The sequence below is a fragment of the Melopsittacus undulatus genome, chromosome 6 (genome assembly GCF_012275295.1).
Source record: "Melopsittacus undulatus isolate bMelUnd1 chromosome 6, bMelUnd1.mat.Z, whole genome shotgun sequence".
NCBI classification, from domain to species: domain Eukaryota; kingdom Metazoa; phylum Chordata; class Aves; order Psittaciformes; family Psittaculidae; genus Melopsittacus; species Melopsittacus undulatus.
The window spans coordinates 15,244,695-15,269,234 of NC_047532.1; the positions used below are offsets into that span (position 1 = coordinate 15,244,695).

General features: G+C 44.3%; 2 protein-coding genes across 7 annotated transcripts in view; one reads left to right on the plus strand and one right to left on the minus strand.

Annotated features, from left to right (window-relative positions):
• The window catches only part of CC2D1B (coiled-coil and C2 domain containing 1B), a 34,858-nt gene extending 32,952 nt beyond the window's left edge, over window positions 1-1,906 (plus strand). For both annotated transcript variants that reach the window (XM_034064154.1, XM_034064155.1), the window contains exon 25: window positions 780-1,906. The gene's annotated coding sequence lies outside the window, so the exon portion shown is untranslated. The remainder of the gene's footprint in view (window positions 1-779) is intronic.
• A 1,828-nt stretch (window positions 1,907-3,734) lies between these two features.
• ZFYVE9 (zinc finger FYVE-type containing 9) overlaps window positions 3,735-24,540 on the minus strand; it is a 70,680-nt gene continuing 49,874 nt past the window's right edge. For all 5 annotated transcript variants that reach the window (XM_005151126.3, XM_031050785.2, XM_034064151.1 and 2 more), the window contains 9 exons: window positions 17,784-18,008; window positions 15,370-15,452; window positions 14,531-14,635; window positions 10,280-10,430; window positions 8,923-9,003; window positions 7,353-7,515; window positions 6,192-6,297; window positions 5,047-5,223; window positions 3,735-4,236 (listed from right to left, as the gene is read on the minus strand). In XM_005151126.3, the coding sequence (XP_005151183.2) occupies window positions 4,075-4,236; window positions 5,047-5,223; window positions 6,192-6,297; window positions 7,353-7,515; window positions 8,923-9,003; window positions 10,280-10,430; window positions 14,531-14,635; window positions 15,370-15,452; window positions 17,784-18,008 (1,253 nt within the window). In that variant the 3' untranslated portion in view covers window positions 3,735-4,074. The remainder of the gene's footprint in view (window positions 4,237-5,046; window positions 5,224-6,191; window positions 6,298-7,352; window positions 7,516-8,922; window positions 9,004-10,279; window positions 10,431-14,530; window positions 14,636-15,369; window positions 15,453-17,783; window positions 18,009-24,540) is intronic.

Here is a 24,540-nt window from a genome sequence, read left to right on the forward strand (position 1 = left end):
ATCACAAATTCTCTCTTCTTTAAAACAAATCCAAAGCATATTAATACCAGACTCTGATGTCTTTGGGTTTTAAGCCATTTCCTACCTAAAGTTACTGAAGGATAAACACCAGCAGTGCCCCTGCCTGTGGAATCTCTAACTCAGCCCACTTCTGTGTCTGATGTCTGAAAGAAAGTCAGAGTAGTTGGACACAATCACTTGACACCCCGAAACTTGTGGTCTTCACTCCTCCCACAGCCTGTGTTCATAAATCACAGAGGGACACGGACTTGCTGGCGACAGTCAGTTCTCCCTTAGTGCACTGCAGTCTGGTGTGCACCCCTCTTCCTCAGCACAGCTTTGCATTTATAGATGGCTATTAAATTAATGGTGATCAGCTTCATGGGCATAGCACCTTTCTGCCACACCTTTGCTTCCCTGTTGTGTTAGGATTTACAGACCAAGAGGTCTTGTTTCAGTGCATGAATGTGAATTTGGAGCTCCAAAGGGACTGTTTGCCTGGGGATTTCTGCTCTGCAGCCATGGGGGTCAGTGAGCTGGCTGTGAGCTTCAGAGTTCTCTGAAGGGACACATCTGATGGCCGTATCTGCAAGACCAAGTGACTGGACACTTAAGCATTTCCAGTCACTAGAGTTTAACAATACTGCTTCATTGATTTTATAGTTGACCATCCAGAAAACGAATGTCAGCATTTCCCATCTAATGTGACCTTGAACTCTGAACATCTGGTTAAAAGCTGCATCAAGTAACTCTGGTGTTTTTCCTCTGTTTTTCCCCAGATCCACTGGCAAGTTAAAAGATGTGGGATGAACGTCTGCAGAGAGATGCTGCTAGCTGCAAGCACCAAAGATGTTAAATGAATGCACTACTGAACCTAATGTCTATTTTGATAACAGCCATAGTGCTTACTAATAACGTCGGGGCAGATGTAAGGCTCTGGGAGTTTGCTGCTGCAGGGGACTGTCACTAGTCTACACAAAATAGACAGAATTGCCTTAATGTGGGACTACTAATGTAGCACCAGGATGAACGTTACACTAACTATGCACAGTGGTGTGGGAAAAGTTTGGCCCCTTCAGAATTCCCTGAGGCAGTGCAAGAATATTTTGGTCAAGTCACAGGTAAGACCTTTAGCAGAACTCCTGTTTTCCAGTGTTGTGGTACAGCCACCAGTCTGCTACTGCTTCTTCTGTTTCCTTATCAAGGCCTCTCTGATCTATCTCTTTTCATTTCTAAAGCAGAGAGGGAACTCAGGCAGTGGGTCCCTCTGTGTGTGCCATTGCAGCACGAGCTCAGTGGGATGCTGCTGTTGAGGAGGAAGGAACGGCAGGCTCCAGAGCAGCAGGTGTTTATAGATGTACATTCTTGTTCTGGCTCCCAGCTATCTGCCCTGCATGGTCAGTGCAGCCCTGGTCCTGTGCCTTCATCCTTTTTCTTTTTTAATGTAAAAAGGAGGGGAAGAGAACATTAAGTAAGCTCTGACTGCTGCTTCCCAAATGTTCCTTGTGTTTGTACAGAAATAGGCTTTTACAGTTCTTCCAGGTGCTGGGGAAAATAGCCACTCTTATGTAGAAAACGGGATTAAGACTATTTTCAGGAATGCTTCTGATCAGCAGCATACAACAAAATGGTACCAAATAAGTTTGCGTTTTGAAACCTCTGTGAGCTCAGAGAAAGGACAGATCTCAGAGGAGAGGATGTGCCTGCGCTAGGGGGTCAGAGCCTTTCCTGCACCAGCTCTTTAGGCAGGGCAGGGCATAGACAAGCAGGGTCCAGGCGGGTAAGAGTCAGGCAGCGCTGCCTCTGTCTTCCTGAGCAGATGAAGACAATACAGTGTTTAGTTTTTAATTTCAATAAATTTAATATACAAAACTACATGTTGAAAATAAAAATATAATATGCCGTTTTTTGCAGTGTTAACTAACTGAATTTTAAAAGTACAGTTCTTTTTTTTTCTCTAAAACAAGTACTCATTTCTTAACAACATGGTAATTAAGGTCATTTCAAAGGCTATGGTTGAAGCAAACATGTCAGTCACCAGTTGATAGTGTTTTGCACAAACATAATCCAAACCTAAAAGACTTTTGGGGCAAAGGAAATGATTTTTCGCCTCTTTTACTGCAAGAGTAAGTGTAACAATGCAACTCAAGGAACTGGAAAGCCGCTGCTGTGGCAAAGCTGGAGAGCAGGCTCTGGAAGGAAAATGGGCAATTTTAGTTTATGGAGTGCTCTTCCAGGAACCAAATCTTGCCTGAACTGTGAAGTGTGTCCCAAACCAGTGTGCAGAGGGGAATCAGGAAGTAACCTCAGTCCTGCTCCACTCCACAAATCCATTGGGAGAACAGGGATTGTGTGAGAGTCTGGGTTTCGTCCAGCGTGACCCATGGAGTGAGCCAGCCACCTCCTCCCCAGCACAGAGGTATGGTCTTGCTCTGATGCCACACTTACCCTTCTAAGTGTATTAGCAGTAGCAGTGTGCTACCTCTTACTGCCCAGCTTTTGTTTCTGGGGCTGGACCCCAGTTCTCAGGCCACCTTCTCCCAGTGCTGGCTGGGGACAGCCATCATTTGCCATCTTGGGTTGTCAGACTTTGTTTCAAAAGCAGTAGCTATTTATTCACAAGTACATTCTGTCCATACACTGTGCTATAACACATTGCTATGTGTAGTTACCTTTTCCCAGCTAAGACTGTATTTGTTAAAGATCAGCCTCACACTTCCCTTTGGGTATGAAGGGGCACCTGTGTTACCCATTTACAGCAAACCCAAAGTAACTCCTGCTGCATCCACCAGAACTGACTGTGAGTAGGGACAGTTCACCAGCAGTGAGCACCTCTCTTCCCAGATTAACTTTCTGTACAGACAGGAGAAGGAAACCTTCATCCCCTTCTGCGAGGGACCCAAACCAGCAGCTCCACATGGCTAAACAAACCAAACCCCTGATCCTGCATTCAGCTCTTGCCACAGGTGAGCAGCTTCCCACTGAGGATGTGGAAACACAGTTCCTGTCTCTGTCTGACTCTCAGTTACAGCTTTTTTTCCCTACTAAAGCCCTCTTGGGTGAGACCAGGAGCGCTGGGCCAGGCACAAGTGTGGGGAGCTGCCCACAAAGCCTTTTTTTCAGCAGAACATGCAGGAAAGAGCAACTCTAGACTTTTAGCATGGGTAAGCTTTTACATGGGGCTGCTAAGATGAAGTGCAAGCTGCCTTGTAGTACATGACACAAGCGTTACACTACAGCGTACAGCGAGGAGACTCAAAGCTGCCCTGGGTGTTACTTCTCTTGAAAAGCAGGACCTACCGGGGAAGAGCAATGAGACAGAACCACACTTTAGGGCTAATATTTCCTCTGCTTTGTAACAGATTTGTAAACAAAGTACAGAACAGCAGAGTTGTTCTAGGAGCCATCATAGGAATCTGCAGAGGTGAGGGGGTTTTACAGTAAATGGGGGGAAAAAGGAAACTAGCCTATCACAGACACAAAACTGCAGTTTACATAATCCCACCTGCCCTTCTGCTCCTTTGGAGGCATAGACCAATGTGGTTATGGCTGGGTAACCTGCCCCTGTCTCTCCAGGGCTACTCCAAATGCCTTTCAACCAAGAATCTGGTCAAAATAATGTAAACATGACTTCTGAATGTCTACAGCACAGCCACCAGCGACACGAGGACGAGGTCAGAAGGGTGGTCGTGGGCAGTGGTTCTCACATGTCCATCTACAACCAGGACAAGAGCGGAGTTTCACTTTTTATTTATGCCCCAGTGATCTTCGCACCCGTTTGAGCATTTAGAGTACATGACTGTAAGTCTTTAAACATGAGCATTTCTCTAAACAGTAACAGAAGTGTATTAGCTGCAAGGATAGCATAGCCATGTTGTAGTATAGAAGCTGCCCTGATCCTCTGGTTGTTGACAATGCATAGAAGATTTAGAATTATGGAACAACTGTCCCTCCCTCCTCCCCCCACCCATTCCCCAATAGTGTTAACAAAAAGCTTAATTTTCCAGTTTTAAAGTGCAAATGATTCAGATACAACTGCTGCTGGAACAGGTCTGAACAGAAAATGAAGTCCTCTTATGAGATGTTTTCCAGAATATAAAAGATGAGCTCCATTATGACTGGCCCCTCACTCAACTGACATGCCCCTCCATGAATCACTGGAACTAAGGCACTGTCCAGGTCGTTCATGTATTGAGAGGGCAGTGGCTGTCCATTGCTCCCAGCTTGATAACCAACCTAAAAAATACAAAGTGAGGGGGGGGGGTTTACAGAGAACAGGACACAGGCAGCAGTTTGGTGGGCAGGAGGATGAGCTGGGGGAGGTGCTGTGGCCTCTGCCCACTAAGTTGGATTTAGCAGGCACTAAAGCAGCTTTTCCCCTTGGTTTTGTTCTCCTTTAGGTTCCCAATAGCCACCTACACAGAAGTACCCTACTGCTTTGTCAAAGCAGATCATTCAGTCCTGCAGGAACCACCCCCTGTGTTATCGCATTAACTCAGGCAGTGTTTAAAAGCTGGCTGATACCAGGAACACCTCCTCTCCAGGGCAAAGCCAGCTCCCTTCCCAGGGAGCTCTGCTCCCTTATCTCTGCCTGGGGCTTCTCCTGCAAAGCACTCCCTAAGGAACCTTCCAGCTGCTCCTCTGCCTCACATGCGGTATGATCTTTTAAGACCACCCATGCTTGGGAATGCTTTGTGCTCTCCCAGTAATGCATTTCATACACTCCCATCTTTTAATTTCTGGTGCAAAGGCCAATTCAGAGTCTTCTTCAAGCATGTGGCAGGCCTGCAGCTCACAGGGCTGGTCCTGGATCTCTGGCTGCAGAGCAGGTGCTGCCAGCTGGCACCCAGGGCTCAAGCCTGGTGTTGATTCAGGATAGGCACTAGCTTCCCTTTTTAACAGATGGCCCAGAACACCAAACACCCCTCAGCACCATGACACTGGCATCTGATAGTACTTCTTTAACCAAGGGAATGGTTGAAGTGTGTATTCCCTTTCTGAGGAATGAACAAGGGAACAGTTAAACCAAAACTATTCAAGACTTACTTGATCTGAGTCGAGTGTAACACGCAGACCCAGCTTAGTCATTCCATCTTCTTTCAGCAGCTTAAGGTGGGGACAGAGAGCTAAACAGAAAGCTTTTGCCACGTTTTCAGTCAGCCTGCTGTGATCAGCTGGGTCGCTCAGACCATTATGTTGCTCATCATTTTCCAGGAAAAACACCTGCAGGAAAGAGGTAACACAAGACACAGCCCTTGGCTCTTCTAGCAAATAAGGTTACTGAGACACCAGCTAATCCTTCTACAGATGAGGGCTTAAAGAAGAGCTGTTCAGGGATGACCAGCAAATGACCCTGAAGAAAGACACTTACTTGGGGGGGGGAACTAAACTTCAAAAGGAAAGATTTGAACAGTTGTGTTCTCAAAACCCTGTTTGTTCTGGGCAAAAGCCTCATGATGGAAATGCACTATTTATTGCACATAGTTTTTAATTAATACCAGCTTTTAAACAGATGTTAATGTCACAGTTTTACTAGAAGCTACCCCAGCTGAAGATCTGTACTGTTCTTGTCAATGAACTTTGCTCTGTTGAGCCACATGGACCTGGGAAAACAGGATACAAAGGGGCAAGCTGCCAAGGGGATGATGTGGTTCCTCCTGGGCAGGTTAAGAGAAGCACTTGAAGAAATGTTTTAACATCAGCATTTGTGTGCTGGCAGAGTCACAGGTCCATCAGCAAGGCAAGCAGTTTCTGCAAGTGACTGATGCCACAGCACTTCCAGTTTAACCTGCACCAGGCTAGAGAAGGTGGCTCAAAAGACCCACTTTATAAAAGCAGTTATTTCATCTCCATTTAAAAGGTTGGGTTTAATACAAATGCAGGTAAAACCTAACTGTCACCTGGGGTAAGACAGTATTTTTCTGGTCCCATTCCCCCTCTGTTCTCAAACCGTATGCAAGGAGCTGGCCAGGCCTGAGCATGTACCAGCCGTAGGGTATTTTATTCTGCATGATACCACACTGAATGTTGCCTTGCAGGGAGGAAAGTTACTACAGGTTTGGTTTGTGCTGAAGAATTTACTGCTTTCATTCTGGTGAGTAGGGAGAGCAGGTCGAAAGCAGCAGAAGGCTGAGTTGCAATCCCAGAAGGCCAAGTCTTGCTTTACATGCAGCTTGTTTTGACTCACTTACCTCTGTCCACCGAATGACCTTTCCATTCGCCTTGTACTCTGAGCCGTGAAATATCTTCACACTTGTTATAGACTCCATTGATTTGCCATCAATAGGGCTCACAACACTGAAAGGGAGGGAAAAGGGTAAGTTCAGACTCAGCAGAAGACATGAGCTGAACAGAGACCACTGCAAAAGAGAACTACATCAGAATCAAAGGGCAGGCAGCTCTGCTGTTGCACCTGAATCCTCAACTGCCTCACTGCAGGGTTTTTCATAACTGTTCTCCAATTGGAACTGCTACAGCACAGCAAGTTAGCCCATCAGCTTAATGGGGCACAGACCAAAATTACCCTCAGAAGGGAACCCAAAGGCTTAAAAGTGCCAAAACCAGTGATCTTAATTGCAACTGCTAATTGTGAAGATGGTGTGGAGCTTCAGCAGGAGCAGCCTTGTGGGAATGGGCTCAGAGCTGAGGCAGCATCGCCCCTGCAGCCCACCCTGGTCAGTGTGCACAAAGCAGGTGCAGGAGGCACCTTCCTGAAGGTTTTCAGCACAGCTTTGTACCAGAGCAGAGATCTCAGAAGGTGCTAACACAGCAGTAAGACGTGGGTTTTATGCAATGGTAACCGTGTAGGCCAGCAATACCTGAAACACTGCTTACACAGCCCAGAACTTGATCACAGAGGTTAAGACTGACCTGAAGAGTTTGAAACTACTCTTTTTTCTAGATGCTGAGTCCTTAAATCCACCCATCACAACAGCACTCTACTGCCATAAACCTCTTTTTTTGTCCTAACTATGAAGAATCCAGGTACACTGTTGATGTTCAGCTATTTTGTTTCCAGCGTTACTTAATGCAAACTAAGCACCAGGAGAGCAAAGTGACCACAATCTGCAAGGTTCAGCACTGACTGCTGGAGACAGATTAGTGGTTTCCAATAACTGGATATTAGCAATGGCAAAAAATCCATAGCATAGACAACTTTCTACATTGATGCCTCAAAGCTCTGGTACAATTCCATTTTCATTACATTTAATTGCATCTTATCACTCAAAATAGAGGCACAGACTTGTAATTCCTATTGATTTGAAGACTTGTGCACCTTATAAGAGCAATTAAAAGTTTTCACAAACACAGGCAGTCACCATTCAATGTCAAGTGGTTGCTCCTCTGCTTACCCCTTACTGAAGTTTTTATCATCTTCTACCCACTGAATATGAACGTGTTCCTGAGGATCTTCAGCATCTACTTTGCCACATGTAATGGTGAAGTCTTTCATCTCTCTCAAGGCCTGCCTCAAAGAGTCCATGTTCTCAGCAGTTATCTGGACCATTACTCCATCTAGGGAACCAAGAAATCCTCATAAGCCAAGATAAGCCACACTGAACAGAGCCTATGCAGAAAAAGAAACAAACATCCTTCCTCTTTTTCCAACAGAAAGGTTAAAACATCTAGTACAGGAGTCATAAGCAGCAGTGCTACATAAAACCATTTCTGAACTCTCAGATTCCTAAAACACAGCACTGATGAGTGTTGACCAGGGTCACACATGGATGAGGGAAGTCAGTCTAATAGGGGAAGTCAGCTGTAACAGCCACATTAGTTAGTTTGCCTCAGAACATGACACCCACTCTAGGCAATCCTCAGGAGCCCCATATTCCTCCATCCCTCTTGCTGTCACCTCTGCTGGCACTGGAAGCAGCATTCCAGTGTGACAGGAGCTTGTGAGAAGTCAGTGCTTGCCAGACAGTGGCAAATGACACAGATTTGGATTGGGTCAGTCTAAATTACCACAGAAATACCTTGAGAATGAAATGCTTCCCCTGTGTACAGCCTCCTTGCCTGAATCCACCTGTACCTCTGTCTAACAGAGGTTAAACTAAACATTAAACCACTACATTAAACCACTTAGAGTGCTTACACTAAATCACCAATTTAGACACAGAAAATGGTGCAATGACCTACAGATAGTGAGTTACAGCAAGAGGGTGACCACTCACCCATGGACTGCACCCTCATTCAGCTGCCAGCTCAAAAGCTGGTGCAGCTGAAGGAGCTCCTGCTCATCAGTGGAGCTGTGCTGACTGCATGCGTGGGCTTCTCGCATACCTCACTTGCACTGTAAGGAGCACACTTAAAATGCTCCTGCCTGCACTGTCACATCTGCAGTGAGGTTAGACTACAAAGTTCTGTCTCAGCTAATGAGCAGTAACAGTCTTCAATGCAGTGTGTGCAGTCGGGGTTTGTCTCTGTGATATGACAACCGGTGAAAGAGGAACAAACCACATCAGAGAGGTACCAGCTCAACAATCTCAACTTGTTGTTCTCATCTGCCCACATACAAGCACACAAACAATGCACATCCCTAATTGTGTATAAAGCAGAGCTATGCGGGAACAGAGTAAGTTCAGCAGGGCTTCCTCTCCTGGTCTGTGGAATACACATTCCATAGTTCTTAGCTTCACCATGTCCTCATTCAACCCAAACCAGTAAACTGGCCAGAGGCTCACAAGTGAGGTAATTCGTATCTTACCCTCACATTCTTGTGTCCCTGTTCTACAGCATCTGGACAAGTTTCTCCTCATTAAAGAAAACAGGGGCTTTGGGGTTTTTTTGCTAAGTAACAGGTTAAAGCTGATGCAGCAACATGATTCAAATGCCCAAGGCGTAACAGCAGAGCCCTGCTAACCACAGAGCCAAGCTGTATTCAGAAAGTAGTGTCCTTTAAGCAAGCAGTTCAGTTCTTACCTTCTACTATACTGGATTTGGCAAGGTAGCCTGAAGAGGATTTTAAAGCTCCACTGAACACAAAGAAGCTGGCACCGGTCACTGCAACAACAACAACAGGAGTGACTTAGTGATGCTTTTATCTAAACAATGAGCATCAGGTAATGGAGCCCTAGCATCCAGAGGTGATTAATCAAACACTACTTAGAATTATGGTGACTTTAATGCACCGCACAGGGTGATGTATGGAAGGCCAAATCGCCGAGTTATTTTCCAAACTGGAAAAGAGTTTTTGTCAACCTTAATGAATGCTCAATATTTCATCACTCTCCCCATACACACCTTTAGGATTCAGGACTATTAATTTAGGGTAACCAAGTACATAATTACCTTCCAAATGTTTCCACACAGCTGGCAAGGCCACAGCTCAAAGCCACCTGATTTAAAAGTAAAATGCTCTTAAATGACCACAGAGCATCATGAAATTCCTGATGGAAATCCCTCTTCTTGTCCCTCATGTAAAAGTCAGATAAGCCCATCAGTCCCAGTATACTCACTGGAGTGAACAGGGATACTTGCAAAACATAAAAGCTGGCCTCTGTCTTGCTTGCTCTCATATAGAGATAGTTCAAACGTCTTTGCCAGAAGTTTTCCCCAAACCCACAGTATTTAAATTCCCAGCACAGTGCTGCTGCAGCCTTTCAGCCTCTAACAAAAATAAAGCCTGGAAATTAGATGGTTTAATTGAAGGGAACAACTGTCTCTTGAAGCTGCATTATTAAAATGCTACTGTAGTTGGTTATTCCTATTTACCTTCCTCTCAGACTAAATCTAAGCTTCCTCCTTTCTCACAGTATAGGTTGAGCATAGGCAGCCACAGCCTCACCTGTAGTCTCCCAAGTGTGCTAATGACACCTCTCATTAATAATCTAGAGATGTTGCCTAAGCCAGTTAGAGCACTGTGACCTCTGGAGCAGCACAAGTCCTGGGCTGTATTGTGCAAGCAGCGTTACTATATTTGCAAGGGAGGAAGCTGTTGTGTGCTTTATTCTATATCTGCTTGATCTATGCAGTTGCTAGAGCACCTCTTAGACAAATTCAGAACAGCAATGTTGGCCTAGAGAGGAGGGATGTGGACTGTACACAGGATGCAAACTGCACAGTGTGCCCCCGACATCTGAGATCATGGATTCTGTGAGAGGAATAAAACACCAAAGGGGTAAAGGGCAGATAGAGCAACATGTTACTATTCCTTGCACTGCACTTGTCTAACTCCCAAAGCTGCCCAGCAGTCAGAATTGTTTTCTCAGTGTCTAACAAGCTCAGATAACACAAAGGGCAAAGAGGGTCCAGCCTCCTCGTGAACCCCCATTCTCACCCTTCCTTGGCTGGTTATGGATGCTGATGGCCTGTGTCTGGTAATTCCCGTCGTCGTTCTGAACACACACCAGATGCGAGTCTGCTTTCTCGTTGAAGCACGCTCCCCCTGCTAGGACATGCTCATTGGATTTGTTCATGGCTTTCATCATCTGCAAACAACACGGTTTATCATTTCTACCTGCTTGTCAAGCGCTACCATAAATAGGGGATTCTTGGAACAGTTTAATTGGACAGAGCACTGAGAGCAAGCTTGTCACCAGTGCTCATATTCTCATGTCAGATTTTAGCACTCAGAACCATAAGCTGCTTTTGAAAAGAGGGTTCAGGTCTTGTCCTGTTTAGATGCTTTAAAGTACCTTTTATGTAATTAAGATAAATGGTACAAGGGCTAGCTGAACTACACAGGCTGCAAAAGCTATTATCACTAGCTGCTTTAGAACAATAAATTCACAGGAAAACACATTAGAAAAACAGAGAGACAACACCTGGCTTTTTTACACAACTACAGTTGCTTATAACATAAATTATGTTGCCCCCCTACTTCAGTGCCAGACTGACACTCCGAGTTGTAGCATTTAATCCTGGTTGTGCCTAGACGAGCTACCAAAGCTTTAGCATCCCTGTGCTTCACCTGTGTAAACTGCAGAAATTGAGATCAAAGTTGCCAATCCGAAGACTTTTTTAAGAGCTCTGAACCACAAACATCCAGAATAATGTTAATTCTCTGCAAGGGAGGCCTCAAAAACATTTGTGATGCATCTGCACTTCAGTCTTGCTGATTATCATCTAACACACTCAGCTAACGTGCCTTGACAAATGTTCTTGTACGTTACAGTTTCTTTCCTTTTCTCCTCTCTTCCTCTTCATGGAAGCTCAGACTATGAGTTTTTTATCCAAACTAAAACTGAGGGAGTCACCTATCTACACAATTTGCTTCAAACCCAAAAAATCATGTTTGTTTAAACTCTTCTGAGAAGGAAAATGCTGAGTTCTTTGACATCTCTTAACAGCACTCCCATCCTCTGCAGCTGATAAGCATGCACACTACACACAATGCATTTATCTCTCTCAGTCTAACATAAAGCCTTAATTATAGTGTCAGGAACATTAGCTGATGCTCACTATTGACAAATGTGCACAGGTGTAATGTTTGGGGAGGAAACTTAATTAAGATTTCACATCAGACAACAGTGTATTTCATTATCTAGCTCATCATGTTGTGCTCCAGAAACAAGATCAGAGCTCAGCAGCAGCTTTATGGGGCCTTGTAGTTGTCTTTAGTGTAAGAGAAAACAAGTGGACATAGCAGGGAAGTGGAACTAGAAGAGTTTTAAGGTCCCTTGCAACCAACCATTCTATGGCGCTATGGCAACTGTGCTTTGGGACAAGGCAACTGATTAAAAAGTGACAGTCACCTTTGCTGAGGGACTAAACAGGCAGCTAACTATTACTGTAAGCTGCAGAAAATTTACATGATTTGAAGACAAAAATATGTCTTTCACAGAAAAACTATATATTAAAGTTTGTTAATTGCAGACTAAATCGCATGCACTGATTAGATGTGGAGAATTCAAAGCGAGTTTTTCACTTTCTAGATAGCTTGAGTGACACGCTTCTAATTAAATACTGCTTTACATGGGTCTTGTAGTTTAGTTCATCTTAATTCAAACTACATTCAGATGGAAAAATTCTAGTAATTCAATTTTCCAACCTGATTGCAAGTACCTGCAGTACTGCATTCAGCTCTGCAGCCCCCAACACAAGAGGGACATGGACCTTTTGAAGCAAGTCCAGAGGAGGCCATGATGATGCTCCAAGAAGCATCTCTGCTATGGAGACAGACTGAGAGAGCTGGGCTTGGGCAGCCTGGAGAAGATAAGGATCTGGAGAGACCTGAGAGCAGCTTCCAGTGCCTAAAGAGGCTACAAGAAACCTGGAGAGGGGCTTTGGACAAGGGCCTGTAGGGACAGGCCAAGGGGAATGGCTTTAACCTGCCAGAGGGGAGACAGAGATGAGCTCTTAGGCAGAAGCTCTTCCCTGTGAGGGTGCTGAGGCGCTGGCACAGGGTGCCCAGAGAAGCTGTGGCTGCCCCATCCCTGGCAGTGTTCAAGGCCAGGTTGGACACAGGGGCTTGGAGCACCCTGCTCTAGTGGAAGGTGTCCCTGCCCCTGGCAGGGGTTGGAACTGGATGAGCTTTAAGGTCCCTTCCAACCCAGACCATTCTGTGATTCTATGGATACATAACTAACACTTACTTCATTTAAAAAGCGGAATCCTTGCTTCACTCTGGAATGAGAATCCAAGCATGGTGCAGAGATTTTGCTCAGCTGCCTAACTCAGCAGCACTGTCACAGCCCAGCTTAGTGTAGTGTCTAACACAGGACCAAACCTGACGCACTCACCAGCATAATGCACAGCTAACATTCACTGAGCTGCACCCTGTGTGCCAATCCCTATGGAATTCATGCTGTCATGGTTTAAACTAAATCAGCACAGTTCCCACTTTGTTTCCCCTCCCCTCCCCCCCCCCCACCTTCCCACTCCCAGAGGGATGGGAAGGAGAGCCAGAGGAATACAACTCCCACGGATTGAGGTAAAATCAGTCCAGCAATTAAGGTATAACACAAATCACTACTGCTACCAATAACAAATCAATGTTAGAGGAGACAAACAGGGAGAGAGAATACGATACCACCCGCTGCCACAGGCCAGAAGAGAGCACTCACCCCTCCCCTCCCAGCCAGCTTACAGTTCCCTCTCCGAGCCCAGCGTGGAGTGTTAACCCCTTCCCTCCAGGCCAGCTTCCAGTCCCCTCCCCAAGCAGGATGTGCTGTGGTATGGAATACCTCCCTGACTAGCCCAGACCAGGCGCCCTATCTCTCCCTCCTCCCTGGCAGACCATGAGCTACTGCTGAACCCATGACACATGCAAACTTCACTGACTTCTTCCATTACCTCACAGCTGCATCAAGAATTAATATACCTTTTAACAGACCCTTTATGTTCCTGCTTCAGCAGTTTCATCTTTTACAAACCTCACATAAGAACACTTCTTTCTTTATTTCAATTTATTTCTTTGTCCTCACTGTTATTTTACTCAAATGCTTCTTGCAGAGAAACTCTCTCTTGAGATAAAACTGCATTCTGCTCTGGTATTACAAAACCTTACAAATACCAGTTTGCCCAGGTGATCTGCTCTCACCCTGACTGCTGACTGGTTTCAAAATACCAAGTTACCTTCTCCTCTTTAGACAGAATACAAAATCAATCACTTTCTCCAGTGTTCTTTCTCACTGTTGTTCAAATAAAAAGGACATGGAACTGTTAGAATAAGTCCAGAGGAGGCCACGAGGATGATCAGGGGACTGGAGCACCTCCCGTATGAAGACAGGCTGAGAAAGTTGGGGCTGTTCAGCCTGGAGAAGGCTGCGTGGAGACTTCATAGCAGCCTTCCAGTATCTGAAGGGGGCCTGCAGGGATGCTGGAGAGGGACTATTCATTAGGGACTGTAGTGATAGGACAAGGGGTAACAGGTTGAAACTTAAACAGCAGAGGTTTAGACTGGATATTCTTTACTGTTAGGGTGGTGAGGTACTGGAATGGGTTGCCCAGGGAGGTTGTGAATGCTCCATCCCTGGCAGTGTTCAAGGCCAGGTTGGATGAAGCCTTGGGTGATATGGTCTAGTGTAGGGTGTCCCTGCCCATGGCAGGGGGGTTGGAACTAGATGATCTTGAGGTCCTTTCCAACCCTAACTATTCTAATGATTCTATAAATCCCTCCTCACTTAGTTCTCAACAGCACCACACATCCTGAAGACTCCAACTGGTTTTGGCACACCAGAAATCAAGGATAAAATTTAGATGTCGAGAAAAGTTTTACATAAAATAAACCAAGCAATTATAAATGCTTCGAGTATGCACACACAACACAGGTGAGGAAAGCTAATGCACTTTTCCCTCCTACTTTACCTCAATTTCATCAGCTTATTTGCTCAAATCAAACCAGTATTACACTTCATATGTCAGCAGGTAAAAACCTGAAGAAAAAGGAGTCTAAGAGTTTAATACTAAACTGAATGGCATTTGATGGAGAAGCCAACCTCCCTCACTTTCCAAAGATGTGTGCATCCTGCATTTCTCATTTGAGGCAGTTTTCCCTAGTGGTAGTGAATAAAATAAAATGCCTTTAAATCCCAAGTCCTCCAACCACAAAGAAGCTGCACACAAATGCATTTCCTATAAGCATTACCTCATTATATCTGTTGCTGGGAATTTTGATGCTGGTTTTCCTGACTTCCATATCAACCACTAAACCTTGGACAACAGGCAGCGTGTATTGGTAATTTCTGAAGTCCTGGTAATTAAAACATGTTTTTAAAAGTTAGGCATGATCATCATCATTAACGCTGTAGTTTCATAACCACCCTGGTGACTACCGGTTAGCCCATTAAAACAACTATAATCAGGGACTGACAGGCAGGGAGGAATGCAGACATCACAGCTTGTAACCTATATAATGGAAGAACACAAATGAAAAAGCATCATCATGACTGTTAGGTCTTTCCAGTGATTTTCTTACATCAAAATTAATATTCTCCAGCCTTGAATGTCATCACTATAGGTAAGAAAATTTGCTCTCTGCATGCTGTTACATTACTGGATATTAGCCTTCCCAGCAGTGAGATTAAGTCACACATCAAAGAGAATTTTCAATATTGGAAACATTAGCAAATTAGGAAGAGCTAATAATTCTGCTTCATTTGAAGTGCTGTATAATCAGAGAGCCGTGACTGCACACTTCGATGACCTAGCACTTCTGAGGAGAGACTTCAAGCAACTAATGCACTTGTTTCCAGATCCAAACACCTCAGGTGGTCCAGTTTTGGATGTTGATTTGGGTACCTTGTTACAATTCACCGTGTTGTTGAAAGCTAACATCCAACACCAGGCAAATTCACCCAAATGCCCACTATTGTGGGCATTGTCACCTTCTAAACCTGCCTACTACTGCACACAAGAGGAGTACAGCTCTCGCCACACTGATCCATTCACACTGATGGAACACACAAATTGCGTCTCAGCACTTACTGCAAGAAGGTTCATGATGGTGTGTCCAGTCTCCCCAAACAAAGGCTTGCGAAATCTGACACTAAAAAGTGGGCATGGATAAACTAGGATAAAAGAAAACAGAAACAGGTCAGACTGAAATTAAAACACTGGAATTCTGCAAAACCAGACTTGCATACCATCTCTCTAGTTCAAAATGGTAAGCAGCAGCAAAAGAAGAGCCTGGAAGAAGGCCAATTTAAAAAGCAAAAGGGAAGAAGGGTTTAACTTTCTAATGCTCCCTACATGTGCGTCATGGCTCCTTACCCACCACACTAGAAACAATAAGAATTATGTGGGATGCTTACAAGTGCCACACTGCAAGACTGAACCTAGTGACCTGGACACTGACTGCAGAGATGACCTTTCTAAATGCTTTTCTCAGCCCACTTCTTCAAAATAGCTTCTTCCTTTCTTATGAGCATCCTGCCGCTCTTCACTATAGCACCATAAGCTTTTAGCTTCTGTGGCTGATGTGTGTGACATTCAAGTGATAATACAGGTTCTTTCATTTTCTGTGTTCATGTTTTTGTAAGAATATGGCAAGTTCTCCATAGGATTATGTCAAAAGCAATTAAAAGGACATTTATGGTACGTCAGCAATGCAAACCATCCACATTCCTTGGCTGACTTAGCCATCCTTGTAAACCATCTGTGATGCAATTTGTAGTGTATAGATCTGCATGACATTATGTTGCAGCAGAAGCCATAACAATGCTTGAACCATGACTCACACAGTAATACGTAATGCCAAGGTTTTCTAAACAGATGTTTGAAGGAAGGTTCCTAAACTACCCTCAGGCAAACACAGCCTCATTTCCCAAAATGCCATGCATCTTCACAGTTCCCAATGCAGCCAGAAGGGGCTCAGCAGGTTTGAATAACATCATCAGGATTTCCTGAGGGAAATAAGCTCCAGCTTCTGCTCACTGAGGCGATATCTGGACAGCATCACAGCTCCCATATACACACCATACAGCTGAACAACTCATGCCCAGTGTCCTGAGGCACCAAGAAGTGCTGAACATCCCATGCCTGCCACCCTGGCTGCTTACAGCAGCTCAGCTACATCCCAGATGCATAAAATACCCCAAGATTGAGCTGTGTGATTGCTCTGCTGATGCTCATCAGACATTTGCTGGATGTGCAGCAACCCACAGTGACTCCTGCACCTGATCTGCTGCACAGCCAGCAAATGGCTGAAATGTGCCATTCCAACAGAAAACAGGATGTATCCAAGGATACTTGGGATACAAATGCAGCCCCTTCCCAGAGGGGATTGAGCAAATGACCTGCAGTCACAACTGTCACAGGACAGGTGAATATCCCTAAATCCAAATCACAGCTATAGAATTAATTTGGTTGCTGCCCAACATAGTCCAAGCAGGTACTTCTCTGTCATCTGTTTCTGTACTAAAAAACAGATGTCACATCCAAAATGTGAGCATCTTTGTTTGCTTTTCTAAATGGTGATGGGAATAAATACATTGCTTAAAAAACCCATGGATACACACAAAAACATACACACCTTTAACACTGTTTCTTCTGACAAGTTTAGCCTACAGCCCTCATCCTCAGAAGGCAAATTTTGAAGATTTCCCTTTTCCTGTCCAATGACATAGGTATTTTATAAATAAATCCCAGTGTTCCCTAAACATCTCAAGTTAAATCTGAAAACCCCTAGAAAGCATATTCTAAAAATTATTTTGTTAATAAGTCATGAAAAGGTTTTGGACAGAAATGCACAGACCATTCTCATAGTAATTCAGATTTAGAAGATGCTCCAATTAAAACTACAGATGAGCCCACCAGGGTGGGCAGATACCCAGTGCTTGCTCCAGCAATGGCAAATGTCTTTTGAAAAAGATCTGATCCTAACTTTATGCTATTTTCATGCTAACTGCTAGGACTTTGTTCAGCTGAAATCCTTTCTCCTTTGCAGCAAACTGCCAGGTCGGTTGCTCCTGCACACATAATTGTTACCCTTTGGAAAATGAGTGTGGTTCTAAACACCTAAAAGCAAACGCTTCCATTTCAGCACTGAAAGAACATCTCTCCCTTGTCCTAACTGCACCAGCTAAATCAGATTGTTCTGCACATAACTGTCTTTCAGGTCACTCACTGAACTACAAACAGCTGCTCAGACCTAGATTTGTCTCTGCAGAAATCTCCCTGATCAACCAGTACAGTTGTAAATAGACTGTAAGTCCTATCACCACCTCAGTACTGCTGTGCTATTAGCTGGATGCAATGTGGGCATCAAACACAATTTATACTTGCCTGTTTAAGCTTGCATGTCTTTGACAGGTAACAATCTAGGGCTGGGTGTGCACTCTACACCAGAATACATTCTCCTGCAGAAATAAATTGCAGCTGAAGGAATGCATGTTACTTACGTCTGTATTCAGCTCCAAGTCTCAACATCAGCCGAATGGGAAACACTTTAGCCCAGGGAGTCTCCCATTTCTGAATGAGGATGCCAAACAAGTACGGTGGGGTTGGGAGCACCAGGTCTTGCAAGGACTGATATGTAGCTGCCACGTACAAGAACCCTCCATGTTCTTTGCTTCCAAGGAAGCTCTGGCTGAAAAAGGAGTGTCCCAGGTTGCCAACAATGTTACCTATGAAGAAAAAAAATGCTCATTATTTCACTAGATTGAGAGTTATCGAGAATGTAGAATTTTCCAGAAGGGGAAAAAGTCCATATTAAACTCACTTTGTTTCTTCTGTGATAAACAGACATTAATGGTTCAGGAAACAATGTTTTGCTGCACAAAGGAGCTCAGGTTACATCCTATTGCAAAAGAGTGTAAACTGTTATGGAATAACTTCTTCAGGCTAAAGCCACCAAAGCCATGGCATTCCTGGTTGATCCACCATTGGTGACACATGCACTCAGTGACTATCACTGGCAGGAAGGTAGGTTTTGTGGGAATATATGCACATACCTTCATTTCTGCACCTGGCTGAGAGAGCTATGCCTGCAAGTGTTACCAGGACAGTACATACAACCACAGACTTACCACCTCTCCTGGGACAGCAGGGTGGGAGACCAGTGATCTGCCTGTTTCAAGTGGTAAAGGCAGTGTAACAGAAGGGATGATGCATCCCAGGGATAGCCAGGGAAAGGAAGGATGGCTCAGGCCAATACTGCTGCCAAGGAAGTGGTACCTGCAACCTCCCCCTAGCATTACAAAAGCATCAAAGAAACCCTGTTTTCAGTGTCTGCAGAGATTCAAGGGGTTTCCATTGCAGAAGCTGCTGTTGACTGAACTTTTAGATCCAGCTATGATTAAAGGATAGCTGTGAACCTGACCAAACAGTTTATGCCCGCTGATTGTCCCTCTGCTTAAGCAAACTGCTGGGGTGCCTGCTCAGACACACACTGAAAATCTGGGTCATTTTAAGAATTACACAAAAGGCTGTTTATTTCATTAGTATACTTAATGTAAAACACAACTGAGAGAGACACAGGGGAGAAACATCAGTGAATTTCACTCCCATTTTTACTCTTTGATGCTCTCAATTTCCAAAAATTGTTTACTCTAAAAGGGCTGAATGACTCTGAATGTTGATTAGATTATTATAGCATCTAATACAGCATTTAACTCTGAAGCAAAGAACCATGGTGTGATTCCTTTTATCAAATGACAACAGCATGCAAATAATGTACAGAACAGCTGATCACAATTCTCCATAGGAAGATGTGAATATTAACAGTGCTGATTTGCTCCCAAAGAAGAACACAAGCAATTTCAGAGCTCATGGTGTGATTGATCACACCATGTATGAGGAACCACATGGGTCTGAGATACTCATGCAGGACTCCTGGGCTTCTGCAGCAATCCCAGGCTTTCCCACCTGCAGACAGAGACTGGTAAGTAGAACTTTCTGCTCCTTCTCCACCTCCATCACCACATAATTCACCACCTCATGAAGTTTAACCATGCCAAGTGCAAGGTCCTACACCTGGGTGGGAGCAATCCCAGGCACAGCTACAGGTTGGGCAAAAAGGAAATTCAAAACAGCCCTGTGGAGAAGGACTTGGGGGTGTTGGTCAATGAGAAAATGAACATGAGCTGGCTTCAGTGTGTGCTTGCAGCCCAGAAAGCCAAACGTATCCTGGGCTGCATCAAAAGGAGCATGACCAGCAGGTCAAAGGAGGTGATCCTGTTCTCGTGAGACCTCACTTGGAGTATTGTGTGCAGTTCTGGTGTCCTCTACATAAAAAGGACATGGAACTGTTAGAACAAGTGCAGAGGAGGGCCGTGAGGATGATCAGGGGACTGGAGCACCTCCTGTATGAAGACAGGCTGAGAAAGTTGGGGCTGTTCAGCCTGGAGAAGAGAAGGCTGCATGGAGACCTCATAGCAGCCTTCCAGTATCTGAAGGAGGCCTATAAGGATGCTGGTGAGGGACTATTCATTAGGGACTGTAGTGATAGGACAAGGAGTAATGGGTTAAAACTTGAACGGGGAAAGTTTAGATTTGATATAAGGAAGAAACTCTTTACTGTTAGGGTGGTGAGGCACTGGAATGGGTTGTCCAAGGAAGCTGTGAATGCTCCATCCCTGGCGGTGTTCAAGGCCAGGCTGGACAGAGCCTTGGGTGACATGGTTTAGTGTGAGGTGTCCCTGCCCATGGCAGGGGGGTTGGAACTGGATGATCTTAAGGTCCTTTCCAACCCAAACTATTCTATGACTCTATAATGGAGTGTTTGTATTTGAACTCAAGGCAGGCTCCAACATGCACATCAACCGGACAGTAACTGAAGGGTTTCTCCCTTTTACACAAGACATGCACAGGCACACACATGCTAGGTTTTAAGTACATAAAAACATGAGTCGCAAAAGTGCAACTCTGACATCCTCAGCAATACAAGTACACTATTAAATTTAAGCCTTCTCTAATTTTATGCTGCAAAACAGCCTAAAGATCATGCACAAGCATTTAAATATGCAAGAAAAATAAACACAGGAGGTACTGTTTTGGCCAGCAAAGGAAAGGAGAACTGATGAGTCCTTTCAGATCTTCCCTTACATCAAACCCCTGTGAAAGCCTCAAATGACAGCACCTCTCCACAAAGCCAGCACCAGCATGACAGTAATACAGCTGCTCCTGCCCTGCTCTGGAGATGTGGCCATGCTACTTTGCACTCCTCCAAACAGACGACCTGGGCACAGCCACCACTGAGCATTACCTCCTTCACACGACCTTGGCACCTCCACATTTAAATACAGCTACCAGCAGGTCTTTAAGCAAAAGGCTCCTTTTATACTCCAGCTCCAACAAAGAAGCTCAGGGCTTTCCCTGCTATCCAAATGTGTGAGCACCTTAGTGGATTTTTTTGGTCTGTGCCCACAAGGTGTTGCATAAACTGAGTTCTTAAGTTCTCTATTACAAGGTTGCTTCAGCAGCCCAGGCACGCCATGGCAGGGTGCAGCTCATGTGTGCATTGCCACTGTCCTGTGAAGCTGGTCTGTCATTTTACAGATACACACATAGAGCTGCCACCATTGATTCAGATCATACTCCAGAACCCTTACAGTGGCTACAACTCCTGCAATGCTCAGATGAGCATACTTGATGCAAAGTAGCTACTGGTCAAACCGAAGGACTAACATGATTAGTAGAGCCACATCAAATGCTGTCAGTTGCTGAAAAGCATTGATCCTGCCCATGTGCAAATGCCTTTCCCTGTCAGCCTGTGCTGTGACACTATTGCTTGCTCAGTGAATGCATCGCTAATGCACCAACTCAGGCATTGTGCTGGTGAGTGCAAACCAATGTATCAATTAGTGCTCATGGAAAAGATTTTCACGTATCTAAAATAGCTGCTGGCACTTCTCTATCTCAGCACCACTCGTTTGCTTTTGCAGTTCCCACCTACCGTCACTAATCTCCTCTTCTTCATTTATAACTTCCTTTTCCTCTTCCCATCTGTTCTTACCCAAATAGAAGTTACAGGGCCTGATAGTAAAATTACTTGGTGAGGTTCTCGCTTCCAATAACACGACCATAATAATCCTTCCTAACCTTAAAACGTTTAAAGTGTATGAACTGCTACGCTGAACTGAATCGTGCACCTTTTTCTGAGGCACCTTCTGTGTGAAAGAGGCTAGGCAAAGTGAAGCTGTACAATGTCATACAGCTCCGAGATGTGTGATACTGCCCACTGGGATGACAAAGCAATCAGACATTTCCATTTGTGACTGATGCCAAGTGCTGCAGCACAAGGGGATGACTACTTATGTTTTCCGTTCAGGAGATGGAGCTTCAAGGCTCCAGGCTTGGGAGGCCTTAACAGGAATTGTTTCAGCCAACGGAAACATGAAAAACCCCCTCAGAGTGGAATCTGCAATTCAGCTTTTCAGCACTGCGCTACCATAAGCCACAGCATTCACTGTAAAGTTACTCCTTTTGACACATGCAACTGTCGCAGTGCAAACTTCAATAGGTTACCACTAGTAAAAGGAGAAACCTTTGGGATTAGGTAGTTGTGCTGCAATTCATTGTTTATAAGAGCATGCAAGAGTGTGCAGCATAGAGAGCATGGGAAAAATCAAGCGTTTTCATACACTCCTCTCTAGTGTCTTTTTTCAACCAGCAAATCCAAGTCAAAAAAGCCTCTGGGCTTTCAGCTTGTCCCACAAACATTTCTGCACTGACCAGGGCCTGTCAGCTCTTCGTGACATGTCTCTGAAGGTGGTTCCAGGTCAAGATCCCACTGATAAGTTGCTATTACCAGCCTGACGTGGTCAAACCCAACCCACTGCACTGTTACACATTTTAAGCCGAGAACTGTGTTTCAGAAGCTCAGAGGAAGCGTGGCTCTCAGAAAAGCTTTCAAACAAAGCTATCCTTCTCAAAAGCAGGTAATTTACAAAATATCACAACTTCCTTTCTAAACAAGTAATCTCAGAGTGAACAGAAAGGTGCTTTTCCTTATATTAAGTTCTAGCAGCTGACATTATTTAGAAGTGCCTGAAGTGTGGATGATGCATCTAAAGCAGCTCTGCAGGAGGTCAGTACTTACTCTCTTCTCAATTATGCTGGGTTACCCTTGACTTTAAATCCTAAGCAGCTCTATAAAGTCCTTTAAAAAATCCCACAGTTTTATCCACTGATGTGACTTTCTCTTCAGTCATGATCCATGCTGTTTTGAATTCTTCACCTATCTTCCCCTGATGAACAATTTACTTTGCATATCAGTCTGGCAATCCCCTCTGGACTCAAATAAAATAGTTTATACCAGGAAAGATAAAGAAAATTGATTTCTGCATTTGTTTATTGTCCTCAATATATAGTGAAGCCAGTTAGATGCATTTATCAAAACCAGTAAGCTTAAATTCCTTATACGTGCTTCATGTCTTTTGGTTAATCCCAGATCAAAAAGCATCCAGTCTCAGGGAAGGCATCAAATGTGGCTTGGGCATCTGTATGGCCTCATTCCATTGTCATCAGTAACAACCAAGAACTGCCAAGTACCAAACCCCATGCCAGCATCCTGAAAACCCAAGTGTCTCAGTTCTGTAGCAAGAGATGCAAAGCAACTGTCACCTGGGAACAATCCTGCCAGACGAATTTTCTTCAAGAGCAAATGACCACAAAAAAGCAATACAAACCCTGTCACTACCATACTAAGAGTGACAGAGAGATACGGAAAAGACAAGACCATGAATGCAACTTGATGACACAACACATCTGTAGCAGATGCCAACATTGAGAAAACCCATGAAACTCAACATTTAACATTCTGACCATGCTCAGCATTTTTACTGAAACACGTCAACAAGTTATTTGTATTGGCAAGGGACATAATGCTTCACTTACTATCACTGTGAGTAGCAGTTACCAGCATCCAAAACTTCCTCAGACTAGTCTGCAACAGTCTTCCAATCAGTCACTATCACGCCTGATACAATGTTTGATTTTCCACATTACACTTACAAGGGTATATTGGTCACTCAGTTAATCTGTTCTCTGTGCAGAACATCTACATGGGCTCCTTTATACTTCTACTCTGTATTAGCTACCACCTTATTTAATTAAAATCAGGCTGGGTAAAATACACACAAGACTGTGACTGGGATAGATCCATCCTGACCCTGAATATCCCCAAACCCAGGGCAATTACAAAGCTATTTCAAGCAGTTGCCAGATTTGCATTTTCACTACAAAAGTAACAGTAGCATTTATTGTATTCCATCAAAGAGCTAATGCACTAGGGCGTATCTGGCAGCTCTATATTGACACATGCAACTGCTTCAAAGTACCCATTCAGACAGACAGAAGTTCTCATTTTTCCATTCACCAGACCTCCTGCCAGGCTTATAGCCAACAGACAAGGATAATCATGGGATTACTACCACAACAGTACAACTACTACAACCACAACAGAAATCATTAGCTTTCCATTTCCAAACAAGAAAAGCAGCACAGCGGGGAGTCTGATGACAGAGGGGCCAGCGGAAAAATAAAATGATGGAAACTGAACAGCAATTAATACTTGCCTTAATTAACAGCTTTACAATCTATAACTCACATGCATACAGCCCATAGTGAAAAATGCCATTTTTCCTTAAAAACCTCTATGTTGTTTTACTATTATAAAGTCCTAATACCAGACCATAGCTTGAGGTTGAGGACTTCTAGTAACAAAACTAAGGAAGCTTGGTGCTGCAGCAGCCTGACATCTTACCCATGCTGAAACAGGAGGTGAATCTGAAGGACAAACTGCGAAGCATTGGGTGTGCAGACTAAATGCCCCTGCCTGCAGGTCTGGAGGCTGAGCTCTGCTGCTGTCACTACCTGCACATGCAAGAACCATGCTCTGAAAGCAATACCTAGCACAGAGGAAAGGACTAAGCCTCAAGAAACAAGTTATCCCCCAAGGAAAGCAGAAACATCTGCACACACAAGTCTGTGCTTCTAGGCCTGAATGCAGAATTCAAACTTGACCAAGAAAAGCTGATAGATATGACTCATGAAAAAATAATGTGCCATAGATATGGGCTTTAATTAAATAAACAAAAAAGGAATGTTGTATTTTTCAGCAGAAAACAAAACCAACAAGAAACCCCAAATCACTCTGCAACCAAATCAACATTGCTAAATGTAATTCTTGTTTCCATTCCAATAAAAGCATATTGT